This window comes from Phyllobates terribilis, unplaced genomic scaffold (genome assembly GCF_046119375.1).
Source record: "Phyllobates terribilis strain yellow unplaced genomic scaffold, ASM4611937v1 Scaffold_1__5_contigs__length_1240528914, whole genome shotgun sequence".
Classification (NCBI taxonomy): domain Eukaryota; kingdom Metazoa; phylum Chordata; class Amphibia; order Anura; family Dendrobatidae; genus Phyllobates; species Phyllobates terribilis.
The window spans coordinates 1,098,767,574-1,098,789,080 of record NW_027362761.1 but is presented as its reverse complement, the minus strand read 5'-3'; the positions used below and the strand labels follow the sequence as shown (position 1 = coordinate 1,098,789,080).

At 39.6% G+C, this 21,507-nt stretch overlaps 1 protein-coding gene across 1 annotated transcript in view; it reads left to right on the top strand.

Annotated features, from left to right (window-relative positions):
- Positions 1 to 4,725: 4,725 nt before the first annotated feature.
- Positions 4,726 to 21,507, top strand: part of NWD2 (NACHT and WD repeat domain containing 2) — a 296,706-nt gene continuing 279,924 nt past the window's right edge. The window contains exon 1 of the mRNA XM_073646243.1: positions 4,726 to 5,193. Coding sequence (XP_073502344.1) covers positions 5,043 to 5,193 — 151 coding nt within the window. The 5' untranslated portion in view covers positions 4,726 to 5,042. The remainder of the gene's footprint in view (positions 5,194 to 21,507) is intronic.

The window sequence follows — 21,507 nt, the reverse complement described above, 5'->3', positions numbered from 1 at the left end:
TTTGAAAATTGTACATTCACACTGAAGGCATCAAAACTATGAATTAACACATGTGGAATTATATACTTAACAAAAAAGTGTGAAAAAACGGAAAATATGTCTTATATTCTAGGTTCTTTAAAGTAGCCACCTTTTGCTTTGATGACTGCTTTGCACAATCTTGGCATTCTCTTGATGAGCTTCAAGAGGTAGTCACCGGAAATGGTCTTCCAACAATCTTGAAGGAGTTCCCAGAGATGCTTAGCACTTGTTGTCCCTTTTGCCTTCACTCTGGGGTCCAGCTCACCCCAAACCATCTCGATTGGGTTCAGGTCTGGTGACTGTGGAGGCCAGGTCATTTGGCATAGCACCCCATCACTCTCCCTCTTGGTCAAATAGCCCTTACACAGCCTGGAGGTGTGTTTGGGGTCATTATCCTGTTGAAAAATAAATGATGGTCCAACTAAACGCAAACCGGATGGAATAGCATGCCGCTGCAAGATGCTGTGGTAGCCATGCTGGTTCAGTATGCCTTCAATTTTGAATAAATCCCCAACAGTGTCACCAGCAAAGCACCCCCACACCATCACACCTCCTCCTCCATGCGTCACGGTGGGAACCAGGCATGTAGAGTCCATCCGTTCACCTTTTCTGCGTCGCACAAAGACACGGTGGTTGGAACCAAAGATCTCAAATTTCAACTCATCAGACCAAAGCACAGATTTCCACTGGTCTAATGTCCATTCCTTGTGTTCTTTAGCATAAACAAGTCTCTTCTGCTTGTTGCCTGTCCTTAGCAGTGGTTTCCTAGCAGCTATTTTACCTTGAAGACCTGCTGCACAAAGTCTCCTCTTAACAGTTGTTGTAGAGATGTGTCTGCTGCTAGAACTCTGTGTGGCATTGACCTGGTCTCTAATCTGAGCTGCTGTTAACCTGCGATTTCTGAGACTGGTGACTCGGATAAACTTATCCTCAGAAGCAGAGGTGACTCTTGGTCTTCCTTTCCTGGGGCGGTCCTCATGTGAGCCAGTTTCTTTGTAGCACTTGATGGTTTTTGCAACTGCACTTGGGGACACTTTCAAAGTTTTCCCAATTTTTTGGACTGACTGACCTTCATTTCTTAAAGTAATGATGGCCACTCGTTTTTCTTTACTTAGCTGCTTTTTCTTGCCATAATACAAATTCTAACAGTCTATTCAGTAGGACTATCAGCTGTGTATCCATCTGACTTTTGCACAACACAACTGATGGTCCCAACCCCATTTATAAGGCAAGAAATCCCACTTATTAAACCTGACAGGGCACACCTGTGAAGTGAAAACCATTTCCGGTGACTACCTCTTAAAGCTTATCAAGAGAATGCCAAGAGTGTGCAAAGCAGTCATCAAAGCAAAAGGTGGCTACTTTGAAGAACCTAGAATATAAGACATATTTTCAGTTGTTTCACACTTTTTTGTTAAGTATATAATTCCACATGTGTTAATTCATAGTTTTGATGCCTTCAGTGTGAATGTACAATTTTCAAAGTCATGAAAATACAGAAAAATCTTTAAATGAGGTGTGTCCAAACATTTAGTCTGTACTGTATGTGTGCACATTAAAATTGGATGAAGGGTTTAGGAGTTTCAGCTCCTTAACATGTGCCACCCTGTTTTTAAAAGAACCAAAAGTAATTGGACAATTGACTCCAAGGCTATTTCATGGACAGGTGCGGGCAATCCCTTCGTTATGTCATTCTCAATTAAGCAGATAAAAGGCCTGGAGTTGATTTGAGGTGTGGTGCTTGCATTTGGAAGGTTTTGCTGTGAAGTAAACATGCGGTCAAAGGAGCTCTCCATGCAGGTGAAACAAGCCATCCTTAAGCTGCAAAAACAGAAAAAACCCATCCGAGAAATTGCTACAATATTAGGAGTGGCAAAATCTACAGTTTGGTACATCCTGAGAATGAAAGAAAGCACTGATGAAAAAGACCTGGGCGTCCACGGAAGACAACAGTGGTGGATGATCGCAGAATAATCTCCATGGTGAAGAGAAACCTCTTCACAACAGCCAACCAAGTGAACAACACTCTCCAGGAGGTAGGCGTATCAATATCCAAATCTACCATAAAGAGAAGACTGCATGAAAGTAAATACAGAGGGTTCACTGCACGGTGCAAGCCACTCATAAGCATCAAGAATAAAAAGGCTAGACTGGACTTTGCTAAAAAACATCTAAAAAAGCCAGCACAGTTCTGGAAGAACATTCTTTGGACCGATGAAACCAAGATCAACCTCTACCAGAATGATGGAAAGAGAAAAGTATGGCGAAGGCGTGGTACAGCTCATGATCCAAAGCATACCACATCATCTGTAAAACACTGCGGAGGCAGTGTGATGGCTTGGGCATGCATGGCTGCCAGTGGCACTGTGTCACTAGTGTTTATTGATGATGTGACACAGGACAGAAGCAGCCGAATGAATTCTGATGTATTCAGAGTCATACTGTGTGCTCAGATCCAGCCAAATGCAGCCAAACTGATTGGTCGTCGTTTCATACTACAGATGGACAATGATCCAAAACATAAAGCCAAAGCAACCCAGGAGTTTATTAAAGCAAAGAAGTGGAATATTCTGGAATGGCCAAGTCAGTCACCTGATCTCAACCCAATTGAGTATGCATTTCACTTGTTAAAGACTAAACTTCAGATAGAAAGGCCCACAAACAAACAGCAACTGAAAACCACCGCAGTGAAGGCCTGGCAGAGCATCAAAAAGGAGGAAACACAGCGTCTGGTGATGTCCATGAGTTCAAGACTTCAGGCAGTCATTGCCAACAAAGGGTTTTCAGCCAAGTACTAGAAATGAACATTTTATTTACAATTATCTAATCTGTCCAATTACTTTTGATCCCTTTAAAAACAGGGTGGAACATGTTAAGGAGCTGAAACTCCAAAACCCTTCATCCAAATTTAATGTGGATACCCTCAAATGAAAGTTGAAAGTCTGAACTTCAACTGCATCTGAATTGTTTTGTTTAAAATTCATTGTGGTAATGTCTTGAACCAAAATTAGAAAAATGTCTCTGTCCAAATATATATGGACCTAACTGTATATACTGTATATGTAATGTATCTGTGTGCTATGTATCTGTGTTCTATGTATATATATGATATGTGTTTATGTGCTATGTATATGTGTGCTTTGTACAGTACAGACCAAAAGTTTGGACACACAAAACTTTGAAAGTGTCCCCAAGTGCAGTTGCAAAAACCATCAAGTGCTACAAAGAAACTGGCTCACATGAGGACCGCTCCAGGAAAGGAAGACCAAGAGTCACCTCTGCTTCTGAGGATAAGTTTATCCGAGTCACCAGCCTCAGAAATCGCAGGTTAACAGCAGCTCAGATTAGAGACCAGGTCAATGCCACACAGATTTCTAGCAGCAGACACATCTCTTCAACAACTGTTAAGAGGAGACTTTGTGCAGCAGGCCTTCATGGTAAAATAGCTGCTAGGAAACTACTGCTAAGGACAGGCAACAAGCAGAAGAGACTTGTTTGGGCTAAAGAACACAAGGAATGGACATTAGACCAGTGGAAATCTGTGCTTTGGTCTGATGAGTCCAAATTTGAGATCTTTGGTTCCAGCCACCGTGTCTTTGTGCGACGCAGAAAAGGTGAACGGATGGACTCTACATGCCTGGTTCCCACCGTGAAGCATGGAGGAGGAGGTGTGATGGTGTGGGGGTGCTTTGCTGGTGACACTGTTGGGGATTTATTCAAAATTGAAGGCATACTGGACCAGCATGGCTACCACAGCATCTTGCAGCGGCATGTTATTCCATCCGGTTTGCGTTTAGTTGGACCATCATTTATTTTTCAACAGGACAATGATCCCAAACACACCTCCAGGCTGTGTAAGGGCTATTTGACCAAAAGGGAGAGTGATGGGGTGCTACGCCAGATGACCTGGCCTCCACAGTCACCAGACCTGAACCCAATCGAGATGGTTTGGGGTGAGCTGGACCGCAGAGTGAAGGCAAAAGGGCCAACAAGTGCTAAGCATCTCTGGGAACTCCTTCAAGATTGTTGGAAGACCATTTCCGGTGACTACCTCTTGAAGCTCATCAAGAGAATGCCAAGAGTGTGCAAAGCAGTCATCAAAGCAAAAGGTGGCTACTTTGAAGAACCTAGAATATAAGACATATTTTCAGTTGTTTCACACTTTTTTGTTAAGTATATAATTCCACATGTGTTAATTCATAGTTTTGATGCCTTCAGTGTGAATGTACAATTTTCATAGTCATGAAAATACAGAAAAATCTTTAAATGAGAAGGTGTGTCCAAACTTTTGGTCTGTACTGTGTGTGTATATATTTATATGTGTGCTATGTATATATATGTAATGTCTCTGTGTGCTATGTATATGTATGATATGTATTTATGTGCTATGTATATATTCTATGCATTGAACTGTCCTATAGCTGTGTACATTTATTGCATATAAAAAGTAATGAGAACAATGTAGCAATGTCCTTATCTCAGCCCTGCACCGGGCATAGCTACAGTGAGGTGCAGGGCTGTGATCAGGATGTGCATTGCTCTGTCGGTCACTCCTGTGTGCACACTGCGCTTTCTCTCTGCGGTTTTCTGCACGGAGCTGTGCCCAGTTTGAAGCTTCCCGCGGTGGATGCCAGTGGTCCCTGGAGCTGTGCTGCCCCTCCTCTCTGCCAGTAGCTGGGCAGGGAGAGGAGGGAGATCAGGGAGTGAAGATTCTCCGGTGTCACATGTTCCCAGCAGTAGCTGTAGCAGCAGTAGCAGTAGCTGCCGATCTTCACTGCATTAGGAGATCCCGTCCGCCGCTGGCACTGAGTACATGGGGCACACAGCGCTGCTCCCTGCGGTGCCGCTAATCCTGGAGATTGCCCTGCTCTGCCACTGCGCTGTGTTTTTGCAATAGTTGGCATGGCCCTTCTCTGTGTGCAGGTGGTTAACCATTTAGATGTGGGAGCCAGCGGGTAAGAAGTTGCCCAGCAGTGACTCACCTACTTCACTTCTTGCGCTTGGCATGTGAAGCAGCTGACATGTGGCCGTCTGGAGCCAGCAGTAGGGCACCGTGCCCCCGGGACTCTGCTATTAGGAGAGCAGCTTTTTCTGGGAACCTCTGTACAATGCCCTCACACCTTGTGCCAACAGGGAAAAGCGTCCGGGTCTTCATCAGTGCCAACCCTGAAGGTAACACATACTTTTTATAGTGTCTGTGTGTGAGTGTTACTGGTGTGGTGTGTGTGTCACTGAAGTGGTGTGTGTGAGTGTTGTATGTGTTACTGATGTGATGTGTGTGTGTTACTGGTGTGGTGTGTTTGTGTGTGTGTGTGTTACTGATGTGTGTGTGTGTTACTGATGTGGTGTGTGTGAGTGTTGTATGGGTTACTGATGTGTGTGTGTTACTGGTGTGGTGTGTTTGTGTGTGTGTGTTACTGATGTGATGTGTGTGAGTGTTGTATTTGTTACTGATGTGTGTGTGTGTTGCATGTGTTACTGTTGTGTGTGCGAGTGTTGTGTGCGTTTAACTATTTTGTCTCTGTGGTGTAGTGTGTGTTACTGATGTGGTGTGTGTGTTTTGTGAGAGAGTGTGTGTATGTCTGTGTTAGTGTTGTATGGTGGGAAGTGGCACTTTAGGTGCTGCAGAATCTTTTAGTACTATAAGTAGCAATACTAGTTGTATTGTCCATGAACACACACATATATATATATATATATATATATATATATATGTGTGTGTGTGTACTTGTGTGTCCCTATATGCAGGTGTTAGGTGGTGAGCTGTGATGGGCAGGCTGATGTCTCGGTCACTGTTGGTCATCTTTGCCAGGTTTATTGCTTCCCCTCATTGTACTGATGACTTCTCCTGAGTTGAGGATCTTATGTTATTATGTTGTTATGTAATAATTACTTGTCTCACTGTATAATATCTGTCAGGGTAAATGTTACTCTGATTCCTAGTAGGGAGCACATATATAGTATATGGTATAGTATATGGGAGCACATATATAGTATATGGTATAGTATATGGGAGCACATATATAGTATATGGTATAGTATATGGGAGCACATATATAGTATATGGTATAGTATATGGGAGCACATATATAGTATATGGTATAGTATATGGGAGCACATATATAGCATATGGTATAGTATATGGGAGCACATATATAGTATTTGGTATAGTATATGGGAGCACATATATAGTATATGGTATAGTATATGGGAGCACATATATAGCATATGGTATAGTATATGGGAGCACATATATAGTATATGGTATAGTATATGGGAGCACATATATAGTATATGGTATAGTATATGGGAGCACATATATAGTATATGGTATAGTATATGGGAGCACATATATAGTACATGGTATAGTATATGGGAGCACATATATAGTATATGGTATAGTATATGGGAGCACATATATAGTATATGGTATAGTATATGGGAGCACATATATAGTATATGGTATAGTATATGGGAGCACATATATAGTATATGGTATAGTATATGGGAGCACATATATAGTATTTGGTATAGTATATGGGAGCACATATATAGTATATGGTATAGTATATGGGAGCACATATATAGTATATGGTATAGTATATGGGAGCACATATATAGTATATGGTATAGTATATGGGAGCACATATATAGTATATGGTATAGTATATGGGAGCACATATATAGTATATGGTATAGTATATGGGAGCACATATATAGTACATGGTATAGTATATGGGAGCACATATATAGTACATGGTATAGTATATGGGAGCACATATATAGTATATGGTATAGTATATGGGAGCACATATATAGTATATGGTATAGTATATGGGAGCACATATATAGTATATGGTATAGTATATGGGAGCACATATATAGTACATGGTATAGTATATGGGAGCACATATATAGTATATGGTATAGTATATGGGAGCACATATATAGTATATGGTATAGTATATGGGAGCACATATATAGTATATGGTATAGTATATGGGAGCACATATATAGTATATGGTATAGTATATGGGAGCACATATATAGTATTTGGTATAGTATATGGGAGCACATATATAGTATATGGTATAGTATATGGGAGCACATATATAGTATATGGTATAGTATATGGGAGCACATATATAGTATATGGTATAGTATATGGGAGCACATATATAGTATATGGTATAGTATATGGGAGCACATATATAGTATATGGTATAGTATATGGGAGCACATATATAGTACATGGTATAGTATATGGGAGCACATATATAGTACATGGTATAGTATATGGGAGCACATATATAGTATATGGTATAGTATATGGGAGCACATATATAGTATTTGGTATAGTATATGGGAGCACATATATAGTATATGGTATAGTATATGGGAGCACATATATAGTATATGGTATAGTATATGGGAGCACATATATAGTATATGGTATAGTATATGGGAGCACATATATAGTATATGGTAGTATATGGGAGCACATATATAGTACATGGTATAGTATATGGGAGCACATATATAGTATATGGTATAGTATATGGGAGCACATATATAGTATATGGTATAGTATATGGGAGCACATATATAGTATATGGTATAGTATATGGGAGCACATATATAGTATATGGTATAGTATATGGGAGCACATATATAGTATATGGTATAGTATATGGGAGCACATATATAGTACATGGTATAGTATATGGGAGCACATATATAGTATATGGTATAGTATATGGGAGCACATATATAGTACATGGTATAGTATATGGGAGCACATATATAGTATATGGTATAGTATATGGGAGCACATATATAGTATATGGTATAGTATATGGGAGCACATATATAGTATATGGTATAGTATATGGGAGCACATATATAGTACATGGTATAGTATATGGGAGCACATATATAGTACATGGTATAGTATATGGGAGCACATATATAGTATATGGTATAGTATATGGGAGCACATATATAGTACATGGTATAGTATATGGGAGCACATATATAGTATATGGTATAGTATATGGGAGCACATATATAGTATATGGTATAGTATATGGGAGCACATATATAGTATATGGTATAGTATATGGGAGCACATATATAGTATATGGTATAGTATATGGGAGCACATATATAGTACATGGTATAGTATATGGGAGCACATATATAGTATATGGTATAGTATATGGGAGCACATATATAGTATATGGTATAGTATATGGGAGCACATATATAGTATATGGTATAGTATATGGGAGCACATATATAGTATATGGTATAGTATATGGGAGCACATATATAGTATTTGGTATAGTATATGGGAGCACATATATAGTATATGGTATAGTATATGGGAGCACATATATCTGCTCTCTTATGTAACACAGATGCAGATTTACACGTGTGTTTAACCCCCCATCACCAGGACTGTTCCTCCTAGTTGGGGAATACAGTGTGTGAGCATGTCCTCATCTTAAGAGTATTTATAGTAAGCCCACACGCCTCATTGAGCCTGAGATGAATGCCTGGGTTACAGCAGATCCATCACACATTAGTCTGATGTCTACACTTCCCGCCCAGGAAGGTTTTTATGATTCCTTTGCAATGTGCTCAGATGTCACACACTGGGGAAGTGTGAACCCTGCACAACAAATGACCGGCATGTGTTCACAGCACCCTTCACAGAGACACTAAAAAGTAGGTGCCCCAGATTTGCCAGAGAAAGATGTTACTGATATAACAGCATGGAGAACACAAAGTACAACAGTGGCTGGACCTGAGGGGACCAGAGCAGGAGACCAGACCAGGAGAGGTGACCGCTGTCCATGTAGTATATGGACATACTGTGCACATAGGACGTCCATGTACAGCAGAACGGAGCCGGGCAGCACATGCAGCAGTGCTGAGCTTGGCGTGGTTAGAAAACTTCAGCCTTGAAAAGGAAGTGAAGAAACACACACACATATATATGTATATATACAGATTTATATATATGTGCATACTTTTATGTATAGATTTATACACACATATCTGTATACACATAGATATATACTGCATATACATATATACACACGTATATGTATGCACATACATGTATACACATTTATGCATATGTATATATATATATATACACACGTGTGTTGGTATACTTATATACATATATAAACACACACACAAAGCACACATGTATTTGACTCAGCTTATTCTGCTGCCACAATATTCTCTTACATAGGACTGCCCTATGATGTATACATTGCTTTATTTCTGCCCTCCTTTCTTTCTCCACCCCATCCATTATTACAGCAGAGCACCAGGGCAGACTGTGACTGCATAGCAGTAAGTTTTGATGTTGTGCATCGGTGACATCATTGTCTACAAAAAGCGTTGACATCACTGTCATCTGAGCTGGGGCTGTGAACACTTTTCTCTATGCTGAATGCTAAGTTGTCATCTAAAGCGTAAGAAGTGTTTCCAGCGGATGGGGCCTGACAAGATCACACATGTCCGCTGATGACCGCTCGCACACTTATGTTTGACCTTGCTTGCGATGCCCGGCGATTCTCCAGGCTTCTCTATAAAACGTGAGCTCCCTTGGTCTGTAGCAGTAACCAGATCTCCCACATTATGGCTCACAATATTGCACTGTGTATTTCCAGCCTACACTAAGGAAAATGTGGAAGCAGCTAAAACGATCAGTATGTGGTGTAATATTTGCTGATAAATCACTTCCTGCGACCTTATGTAATAGGCTGCTAGGTATCAGGATTTGCTTAAGCATTATTAATGAACAAGTCTGGTCTTCATCGCTATCCACTGCGCTGGTGCTGAAAGCTACATTATCTTGAAGGGTCACTCACTGATGAGGACAGCTTTACACATGACAGGTGGAGGAAGCCAATGTTACTTTTATTTTCAGTGTTTTGTATTTTGCATTTGTTTTCTTCTTCATGATGGTCATTTGTTTGTCCATTACAAGGGGAGTACACTTGGAGCGGAAGGTAGATGGTAAGATTCCCTTTACCGCTCAACAGCCCATCAATAAGTCAATGCAGGCTCGGACTGGCCCACGGGAGAACAGGAGAATTCTCCGGTGGGCCCCCGTGCAGGAGTGGGCCACCACTGCCTTCTTATCTGAGCAGTACTTGATTCACTATGTACAGACAAATGCAGCATCTTATATATTTAACAATCAATCCAGTTTATTAAGATAGAATTTTGTGAATGAGAATAAAGTCATATTTGCAAGTAGCTGAAAAGTGGGGCCCTGGAGTTGAGGTTACTGATGGGCGCTTGGCCTCCCAGTCCGACACTGGATAAATGCTATTATCACTAGGTGAGTGTGTGTAGTCTTTTAAAGGGTTTATTTCACCCTCTAAGTTTAGACCGTACCACTCCCATGACTAAAAGCTTCCTGCTTGCTGGGGGACTGAGCGCTCGAGCTTGATTGACAGCCAGACCAGCAGCATTGATGACTCGCTGGCTCATACTGTGCAGTCTCTAGTACTGCAATAAGATACAATCTTGCCTCTGCAGTATTGGAGGAGCGGAGTAGCACTGAAGCTGGTCAGGATCTGGAGCTAAAAGCACACTCCTGGCCAGATTCCGTGCAGTGCTTACCAGCTTGATAGGAAAAGCTTGTTAGTGCAGCAGATGTTTAACCGCTGCCACAACACCCCGGCAGTATCCTAAGCAATGAGCTATACACAATAAAAAGTAAAAGTGTAATTATCAGGGAATGGCGCATCATTTTAAGAAGAAGTAACTTGAAAAGTAACTTGTTTGCATTTTCCTATTAGACCCATCTTTTAAGAGGGGAATAACCCATTAATAACAGGCTTTGAAGGTAACAGAAGATTAGCGCTATCTAGGAAAATAAGATAGAAAATGACCTTATTATGCCACCAGTAGCTACACTACACATCATGTTTTTTTTCAGCATTTTTTTTCTGCAGCAAAACCTGATCTTTTGCCAGGAGATTGTTCAGGATTTTTCTTGCTTTTTTGCTTGTTTTTTGGTGAATTTTTTTCAGCGGTTTTTTTCACTGTCTGTTTGTCTCTTATGCATGTACATAAAGTTGAGTGAAAAAAAAAATACCATTCTGGTTTTGGCACAAAAAACGCTGAAAAACTCTGAAAAACCTGACACCTGCATTTTTGGTGCGTTTTTTTTGCACCACCCATTACTTTTAATAGGTGAAAAAACGCTGAAAGAAGTGACATGCTCTATACTGCAAAAAACCATGCAAAACACAAAATCCTGAACAAAAAAAAACATGATGTGTGCATGAGATTTCTGGAATCTCATAGACTTTGCTGGTACTGTAAAACACAGCTGAACATTTGCATAAAAAAGCATAAAAAAACGCTGAAAAAAACATGATGTGTGAACATAGCCTAAGGCAATATTTTACCTTTTAATGAGGCTTGTAATATAATTACTGGTTGTACCCATAAGTGCCCCTCTTAGGTGTATGGCTGGGTTTGGCTGATCGAACAAATTTCCCAATCAATGCAGCTTTGTGAAGGGGAGACTGGGTGTCCTTAATAAAGGGAATCTGTCAGCAGGTTTTTGCTATGTAGTCTGAGGACAGCATAATGTAGCAGCTGAGACACAGATTTTAGCGATGTGTCACTTATCAGGCTGTGTGCTGTTGTTTACTTACAATGAATGTTGTATTACCAGGAGATTATCACTGCCTAAATTACAGGACACACGAGCCCTGGTCCAACCAAGCCCCCTCCTGTGATAAGCAGCTCACTGTCAATATACAATGTACACACAGAGCCTGGTGTGGGCGGCATCAGCTTTCTGAGCTCTGTTTCATGTTACATCTAAGAACTCTGATTGTGACACAACTGCTGCACCCAGTGCACTAAGTGAGACATCACTGGAATCAGGGTCTCTTTCCTTACATTATGCGTCTGTCAGACCAAAAACCTGGTGACAGATACCCGTTAAGGAGGCCAACTATAGTTTTACTAGCAATATTGGAAGGAGAAAATATGAAAATGAGCTCTCTTCTTCAAGAAAAGAAAACTATTTCGCTAGTTTAAGCTATGGCGGTTGTTACCTTCTAACTAAATGTTCGAGCTTTTTAAGAACCTTGCAACATAACAAATGTAGAGAAATTAACTGAGCCAGGCCGCCATCTTCACTCAGCCGTTTTGTGTACTTGCCCTTCATCATGTTAAAACGTATTGAGTATTTTCCTCCATAGTTGTTGCTATCTACAGCACAAGCTAAACTTGCAGCGTATCAAATAAAATGTGCAAATAATTTTGTACCTTAAAAATAGCTGAGAGTGCAACTATGATCTTCAGGTTGGCCCCATCCAGTACACTCGCCATTGGCAGTATGTAGACTGGAAGGAAGAAATAATCATAGTATTATGTGATATTTCTAGCCTATAGTTAATTCGAAGGGCACAGACTTTAGATATTCGGTCACCTCTCATCTACGTATATAAATACTTGGCTCTGTTTGCAATCATTTTTTAATGTATCATCTTATTTTACAACGTTTTATCTGGTCCATTTAATGTAAGAATTTTATGCCAAGAACAATATGTTCTGCGTGTCAAAGAATCGGTCTCTTAAAATGCAAACATCACTAGACACCCACAACGCACAATTTACAGAATCAATCCGCTGAAATAAAGATGCTTTAATTTAAAATATTAAAATCGGAAAAGAAACAGGAAAGAAAATAAAGAATAAGAAAAAAAAACATTTTTTGTAAGTGTCCATTGCCTCTGCACAGGTGCCTGGACCCTGTACCATAGGCAACGTGGTGACGTCCCAACGTTTGATATATATTTTTTTCATTTATTGCTTATTTATATTGAGTATATCAGTTTATGATGACTTAATGATACAAACATAAGTGCATTATGAAATGGTAAGAGTTGTCTCATCCTATAGAACCTCTTAGATATTGGATTCACAATGGTGTGCAGCTGATATTTCCTCTGTAGTAGATGAGGCAGAAAAAAAATGTAGTATTACATGGTATCCATTTATAATAAATATATAGATGACTCAGCTGCTGAAGAGGAGACTGTTGTAACAGAGACCAAAGGAATGATATTGAAAAATTCTCTAATCAAAGACCGCCTTCTAATCGAGCCACATGGTCATCGATTGTCTTCACGAGACAATCACTTTAAATGGAAGTGTCGATCTTTATTTCTTTGTCTAGATCTGAATATTCTCTTACAAAAGCATCCCCCTTACATTAGGACATCGGTCACAATAAAATGAGAGGATACAGTAGTGCCATAAAGGAGTGCTGGCATGTAAATGCTTCCCTGTTGACTGGCCAAGAAGAACCACAAGGTCACATCCATGGTAATAAGAAGAAATAATGGATGTATGCACATTATCTCTCTTGGTTGGTTGCCCACCACATTTCATTAAGCTTGGGGTGGGGGTTGCTCTCCACTTTCTTCTTCTATTTTATATTAATAAGGAGATCTAACAGTGTCTGTGGATGTGAACTTCTATAGCAAATTAAGGAATCCCTCCCATAAATATTTTTTTCCTGCTCCTCTTCTCAGTGACATCAGTGGTCTTCAGAATCTCTGGTTCACTCTTATGTCTTATGCGTGTGCCAAAAGTCTTCTTCAACCCAAGTCTATGGAGCCTCATTCGGAGCCTCGTTATTATGCTCCACAGATGTACATTGTAAAAGTCTCTTCTGGGTCACAGTGTGACCTAGAGAGTCTGAAGTGCGGTGACAGCATTGAGAAGAGGAGAAGAACGGTGGTAGCTGAGTATATTAATACACTCACACTACATTACATGCACATATACACATGTTTAGTAAAAAAAACTTTAAAGGAATGCTCTTTAACAGATATATGAAGTCCTAATAAATAATGCAGGTAAATAAATATTTTATATTCTCTTATAAAGATTTAATAGTGATTATGAAAGAGTAAATACTGTTTCAATTTTATTTTTATAACTCAAAAGCCCAAGGAAAGATAATATATCTTATTGGAGAAAACACTTCTTTTTCCAGTCTCTTCTCTTGGTCTCCCACCTGTCTGATGCACTGATTATTCACTCTCAAAATTTTCTCAAATCTGTTTTTAGATTTCAGAATTGCAGAAAAAGACAAGGACTGCACATCCAAATATTCATACTTTGATCTAACGCCTCTCAGCAAAAATTTACAAACTGAATATGAGGTTCTTAGTTTAACATTCTGATCAGACTGTACGAAAGCCACTACCACGTCACGGTGAACCTCTACAGTTCTGGAATATGCATTACTGTGTCCCCTCATTTTTTTTGTTTTACTTGGACCAGCACTCCTCCAATCTGACCCAGGTGTTTTTAAATTAGGAGACAGCAAGAGGGGTTCCACCTATTTTTGCTCTCAGTTCACATTCTGAGAGCTTGTGGAAGGTGAGCTTTTTACATCTGTTCACCTGGTGTTGGTGTTGTGTGGCAGCCATTGTTTCTGTGGTTTTGTGCCTCTGGGGCGAAGTGGCCTGGAGTCGCGGGGACTCGCAGTATGGTTACTGTGGGTTACCAGTTTGTCCGCTCTGTTGGTGCACTGTCGCTGTGATGGTGGTTTTTGCACTGCACTGCACCGTTCAGGGTAGGGACCCACTAAGAGGTTCACCCTGACGTGGCAGTGGGCTTCATACAGTCTGATCAGAATGTTAAACTAAGAACCTCATGTTCAGTTTGTAAATTTTTGCCGAGAGGCGTTAGATCAAAGTATGAATATTTGGATGTGCGGTCCATGTCTTTTTCTACAGTTCTGTTTTTAGATTTGTTTCACTGAGGGATCACATTACAGTTGATACTTATAAAAACTATAAAGATGGGGAGGTGGAGAACTGGAGTGAGGCAGAGAGATGAGCCAGTAAGCAGTAGTTTCTAGTGATAGAGCCTGGTGTTTCCCTCCTGGAAATGTTATGGCTTCTCACTAGAATATGCCATAACATTACGATAGTTGGGGGTCTGACTCTGTGCCCTTCACCAATCCAATTCTTTGCACAATGATACGCCTGCCACCCACTTACAATGAACAGCATCACAGCCCTTTCTAAGTGAATGGGACCTAGTGGTTAGAAGTACCATTGTGTAAGGTAAGAGCCACAGTGAGATTCCTGGTATGATCGCAGCCAAACATCTAACAATCAACTAGGTGATCAGTGGTCATTTAATATCCTGTTTAGACAGTCCGACTACAATTCTAAGTGCACGTAACTATCATTGATACGATAATTCTGTGTGCCTAGAATATGATATTGGCAAGCTTAAGAATCAACATACCAGGTAAACGAGCATGTTGCTCATTTATTGATGATTGCCAGCAAATCTAGTCAGACCGACATATGAAAAAAATCCCCAATAATTGGATTTTCTAAATGGGTCTTAAAGTGGTTGTTCCCTTTTAGTAAATAAAGATCCCTAGCTGAAGGTTTTTATAAAGAAAGAAACCACATTGGACTCACCTTCCCTGGCTCCACCAGCGAGTGTCTACCGCAGCTCCTGATGTCTAGCATTGGCTGTGGAGCTGACATAATGTGAACAGCACTGCAGTCAATCAGTGCGCTCAGTGGCTCTGATGGCGCCATTCTGTTTACACTGGTAGAGCAGTTGAGATGAGATCACTGATTGGCTGCCACGCTGTTGACGTAAAGTCAACGCTGCAACCAGTGCCAGACACTGAGAGCAGTGGTGGAGTTTCACCGGTGGATAGAGGGAAGGTGAGTACAGCGCGTTCTTTTTTTTATTATTATAACCTTTTACTGAAAGGGAACAACCTTTCTGTCAACCTGTAAGAGCAGTGAGACTACGGAAGTATCTGCCACATGATGCTGTAATGGTGTATTCACTACAGAAGTTCAAGGAGGCCAAGATGCCTTTCCTGAAAAATATAATATTACAGGTTATGGGAACTAAATTCTATGATGTGGCGTTGATCCAGGGAACTAGTGTGATTGCCGTATGTGGAGTCGGGAAGAAATTTTCCCCTACTTTGGAGCTATCTTGTTAGGTCATAGGTTGAATTTGATGGACTTAAGTCTACCTATGATACTATGAAACCTTTTTAAATCATGGGATATCATAGCAATGTGCTGCCACTTACTATAGTGAAAAACCCTACTATTCTCATTCATAAATTGAAGTCTGTAACATTTGTTATACAGATATGCTTGTTGTCCCCATGCTTCATGAAGCATAATGAATCATTAGGAAACTTGGGAAGAGGTTAAAACATAGTAAAGATTTTAAATAAAAGTGTGAAACTGCTGCACAAATTCTCTATTATGCCAATTCAATTCTGTATTGTGTCAATTACATTACATTGGATGGAGCAAAGCCGCCGAAAGAATAAATCAGAACATAGATAACAGACACATGGCTGGGATAATGAGATAGCAGTTTATATAATGGAAATAAATATAGAATTAGCTTGGGGCACAGATTATGTATGGAAATACCTTGTTATCCAGAGGAATGGCATTAATTATATTATAGAAGTGTAGGACACTACATTCCCAGATGAGACTTCCCAATGTAAGGATCATTAGTATGTACTATAGTCAATAAAAATCTAACAGGGTCATTATAAGGAAAAATTAAGCTTACAGTTCTGTTATTTTTGTAGCGTAACAGCTAATATCCGTTCTAATTGTTATGATTTGTAAAAAAAAATTGATTCCTGTTACAGATTTACAATTTCTATATAGTGCACCAATTGCTTCCCCAGTTCCACATGTTTTAGCCTGTATTGTATCTTTATGCTGGAGATATGGAGTCAGATATCCATTAAGAGTGATAGAAAGTGTTGTAAAAAAAAATTCTCTCGTTCATGTAAAAAATATTTTTTAGAGCTCTACGTTGTGCCGTGGTCCCTATACACCACGACCCTGTCTAATCAGTGATGAAAATGTCAGACTGTGCAGGAAAATACATTTTTAAAAAGGGGAATGGAAACTTCATGGTAATGTCCTCCCAAATGTAGTGTGAATTTGAGCTTTACACAGAAAGAACATGTACCCATTATAATCAATGTATAGGATAATACGGCCATTTTGTTTTCAAACCCATTGTCTGCAAGATTAAAATTCATCCATTCAAGTGAATCATTTTTCACTGATCAGTTGATAGGAGAAGCTTTGAAAAACCTCTAGAATTTTTTTATACTAGAAAAACAGATGGAAAGCTTGTAATTGCTCTGAAAATAAATATGGGGGAGAGAAGAGAGAGAACCCTGCTTACCATAAGAGCTTACACTCTACAGAGCAGAGAGAGAAAGAGAAAGACAGCACCGATGACCATAAGAGCTTACACTCTACGAGAGAGAGAAAAAGAGAGAGAGAGCACCAATGACCATAAGAACTTACACTCTACAGAAGAAAGAGAGAAAGAGAGACAACACCGATGACCATAAGAGCTTACACTCTACAGGACAGAGAGAGAGAAAAAGAGAGAGAGAGCACCATAAGAACTTACACTCTACAGAAGAAAGAGAGACAACACCGATGACCATAAGAGCTTACACTCTACAGGACAGAGAGAGAGAAAAAGAGAGAGAGAGCACCATAAGAACTTACACTCTACAGAAGAAAGAGAGAAAGAGAGACAACACCGATGACCATAAGAGCTTACACTCTACAGGACAGAGAGAGAAAGAGAGAGACAACACCGATGACCATAAGAGCTTACACTTTCTCAGGCCAGAGAGAGAAAGAGAGAGACAACACCGATGACCATAAGAGCTTATGCTCTACAGAAGAGAGAGAGAAAGAGAACACCGATGACCATAAGAGCTTACACTCTACAGGAGAGAGAGAAAGAGTGAGAGAAAACCAATGACCATAAGAGCTTACACGCTATAGGAGATAAAAAATTAATGAGGACCCCGCTGACCATAGGAGCGTACACTCTACAGGAGAGATTTAACTAGTGACTCTGGAGATAGGAAGTGAGAAAATGACTGTGCCGTTCAAATTGTGCTCTACTTGAACTCAATAATCTGCGATGAGCCAGATACTGACCACCACTGTACAAGGTGTGATAGTCCACTAGAAGTCATAGCGATAGGGCAGACCCATGTGACAATGCAAAATTACATTAGCCCGCTCTCTGAAGCTTCAGCAGTGTAAGATATTGTGCAAAAAAAGGTTTTCTTTTCGAACTGCAAATCAAATCTCAAAATGTTCAAATTAGCGTAAAAGGAGGGTTAGGGATAGGACTAGGGCTAAGGCTAGTACTAGAGTTAAGGTGAGGACTAGGTTACTGAGAATGCTAGCAGTATGGCTAGGCTTAGAGTGAGGGTAATAAAACAGTTACATTAAAAAACACAAAAATGTAAAAAGACGTAAAAAAATGTAACAATGTAACATAGTAATGTAGGTTGAATAAAGACCTTGGTCCATCCAGTTCAACCTTACTCCCTACACTATCACTACAATAACTTACTGGGACTAAGCCTCACAAATGTAGTATTACCATTTTTATTATTGCTGCAATATTACAATTAAAAATGAACCCATTTATAATTTAATTAGTTTTATATTTTGTATTATTCTTGTGATTCTAGTAATGGTATTACTAAAATCCCTATGCCTGAATCTGTTGCTCTAGAACAAGGCAAAAACCCCAGGACACATTCAGCCAATTTGCATCACGGGGAAAAATTCTTTCTTGACCCCAAGAAAAAGCGATCAGTCCTAGAACCCTGGATCAAACCTAATTATGATACTAATTATGTATTATCGTATTAAATGTACTACTATAGGTGTAATATTTTGTAAAATTTAACTGTAGCCCACAATGTTATGTGTATCGAGGAAATCGTCCATCCCTTTTTTGAAAGCTGTTATAGTGTCGGCCATCACTACCTCTTGTGGTAGGGAATTCCACAGTCTGACTGCTCTAACTGTAAAGAGCCCTTTCCTGTTTAGGTGGCGGAATCGCCTTTCTTCCACCCTTAATGAGTGCATCCTGGTCCTTAGTATGGTCTTTGGAAGGAATAAGTCATGTGCTAGTCCTTTGTACTGACCACACATATATGACCACACATATATTTATACATGTAAATGAGATCTCCTCTGAGGAGTCCTTTTTCTAAGCTAAACAGACTCAACTTTTTCAACCTCTCATCATATGAGAGGCCTCCATCCCTTGTAATAATCTAGTTGCCCGCCTTTGAACTGACTCTAACTTCTGAATATCCTTTTTAGCATGTGGAACCCAAAACTGGATCCCATGTTCCAGATGTGGCCTCACCAGTGATTTATAAAGGGGTAACAGTACATTGGGATTGCGGGATTTTACTTCTCTTTTTATACATCCTAAAAAACGTATTTGCTTTTGCGGCTGCTGCTTGACATTGAGTACTGCTGCTCAGCTTACTTGTAACCAGAATACCCAAGTCCTTCGCCTGTTCTGTAATCCCGAGTATTCTCCCATCTAATGTGTATGCAGCAATAGGATTACTCCTAGGTGCATTACACTTCATTTATCTACATTAAACTTCATCAGCCAAGTGTTTGCCCATTCAGTCATCTTATCCAGATCATTCTGCAATAATAATTGTGTAACTTTATTTTTTAAATTTTATCTCTAACAATCAATCAGTTGAGGAGCACATAATGCTTGCCTTCCTCCGGGCGCTGGCAATCCACTCTGTGACAGCGACTGCAAGCACCAATCAGCAGCCACATTTTATCCAGAAATTTACTGTATGTATTAATAATAAATGTAATAGAAATTGCACTTTGTTGAGAAATTTGTAATCTTTTAATTCCCAAAATTTCAGACACTTTGCCACTATTACTATAATATTAAAACAGTTGCTATATATCATGTCATTTACCACCGTTGGTGCAGCCACCACTAGATTTTGGTTATGCCAAGGCATTAACATGGGGATAAATCGAATGCTTATTAAGGGATATAAGCTGATTTATCATGTTATAGCAGGCGGTATTGTTAGGGGATGTATATTATAGGCTTATACGAGATGAGCCTTAGGTGCAGTGCCTGCTTGTAGATGTATTGATGAGCGCAGTAAAGATTTTTAGAATATTGATCAGTTTATCAACATGACAAGTTTAGTCCCAAAACGCAAGTCAGATTTTTTAAATGCCAGAAAAGCTATTAACACTGCAAGATGCTGGGATGGCTGTCAGTCATTTGGCGAGGGTGAAATGGATCTTCTGTGATTTATGTTATTAAGTCATGGCAGGAAAGGCGACCACAACTAAATATTCGCCAACAAAAAATTTGCCCCATGGGACAATTTGTAACAATCGTTCAGTCAAGACTCAACAACTTTAACACCTTGGGACTATGATTTTTCTGGAAGCCCTCAAAGTTGTAACATTGTCAGCTGAAATGAATGGGCTCTGCCAACAGAAATAGAATGTCTATGGAAAACTCAAGTCTAGAGTTATCTCTCTTTCATCCTTCTCTGGGTTTTATATCTACACAATTTAAAAAATGTATTTTTTCTAAAGATGTTGAATTCTAAGCATAGGCCCCTGCAATTTTAGTATTTTTCAATCCAAATAAACATTAGGATCGATATTTTTCTACTTAAGCCTGCGCCTCGGGATTGTTAATATTTGCCATCACAATGTGTCTTTCCACCGTGAAGAAATAGTTATTTCTAATCCCGCTTTATCTTGCTGCTCCATTTATCCAAACAGCACATGCGGCAGATGATCCCAACCTATCAATTCCTTGACATTTATGTAACTTGTTGTGTATTCCGGTAAAAAGGGCAGCTGCATATATATTGAATGTTGTTCATATGGTCTTCACTTATCTATTGAATGGCTTCTGTCGGCTGCAAGACTCAACTATTTAAACTCTTAACTGCTTTCTTTTTAAGAGCTATGCTTCTCCTCGGGCTGAATGTGGCTAAGGTGCTTGCTAGATGTATTGGATCTATACGTCTTTTTCACACAGCTGCTTTTATTAGGAGTGCAGGGAACAGCCAGAGCGAGGAGGCATCATTTTCACCTACTGGATTTAACTCCCTCCATACCCAGGAAAAGAAGACTGTCTGTAGAACGTCATATCACATCCTGACTGCCCTATGGTGCATCTCTTCTAAACAGTTACAGTACCTTCCTCCGAGATGTCTAGTGGATTATTACTTTGAACATGTAAGACAATATTATATACTTGAGGCTTAGTGATAAAAAAGAGTTATTCAATAATTCCTACAAAAATGGTATAACTGCGAGTTCAACGCTGGAAACTCATCATGGTTTATTGTTTATTATCACTTTCTATATCAGAGATACAACCTTTTCCATTTCTTAGTCCGGAGGCCACATTGTCCAATTGGGTATTACCACCTTCATTTCCTGTTTGACCCATTTGTTTTAGTGGTTTAGGTCCTTATGGATTAATTCTCTTAAACTATTGGACTGCTTCTACATATCCCAATCATTCTGAGAATGTTTTTTT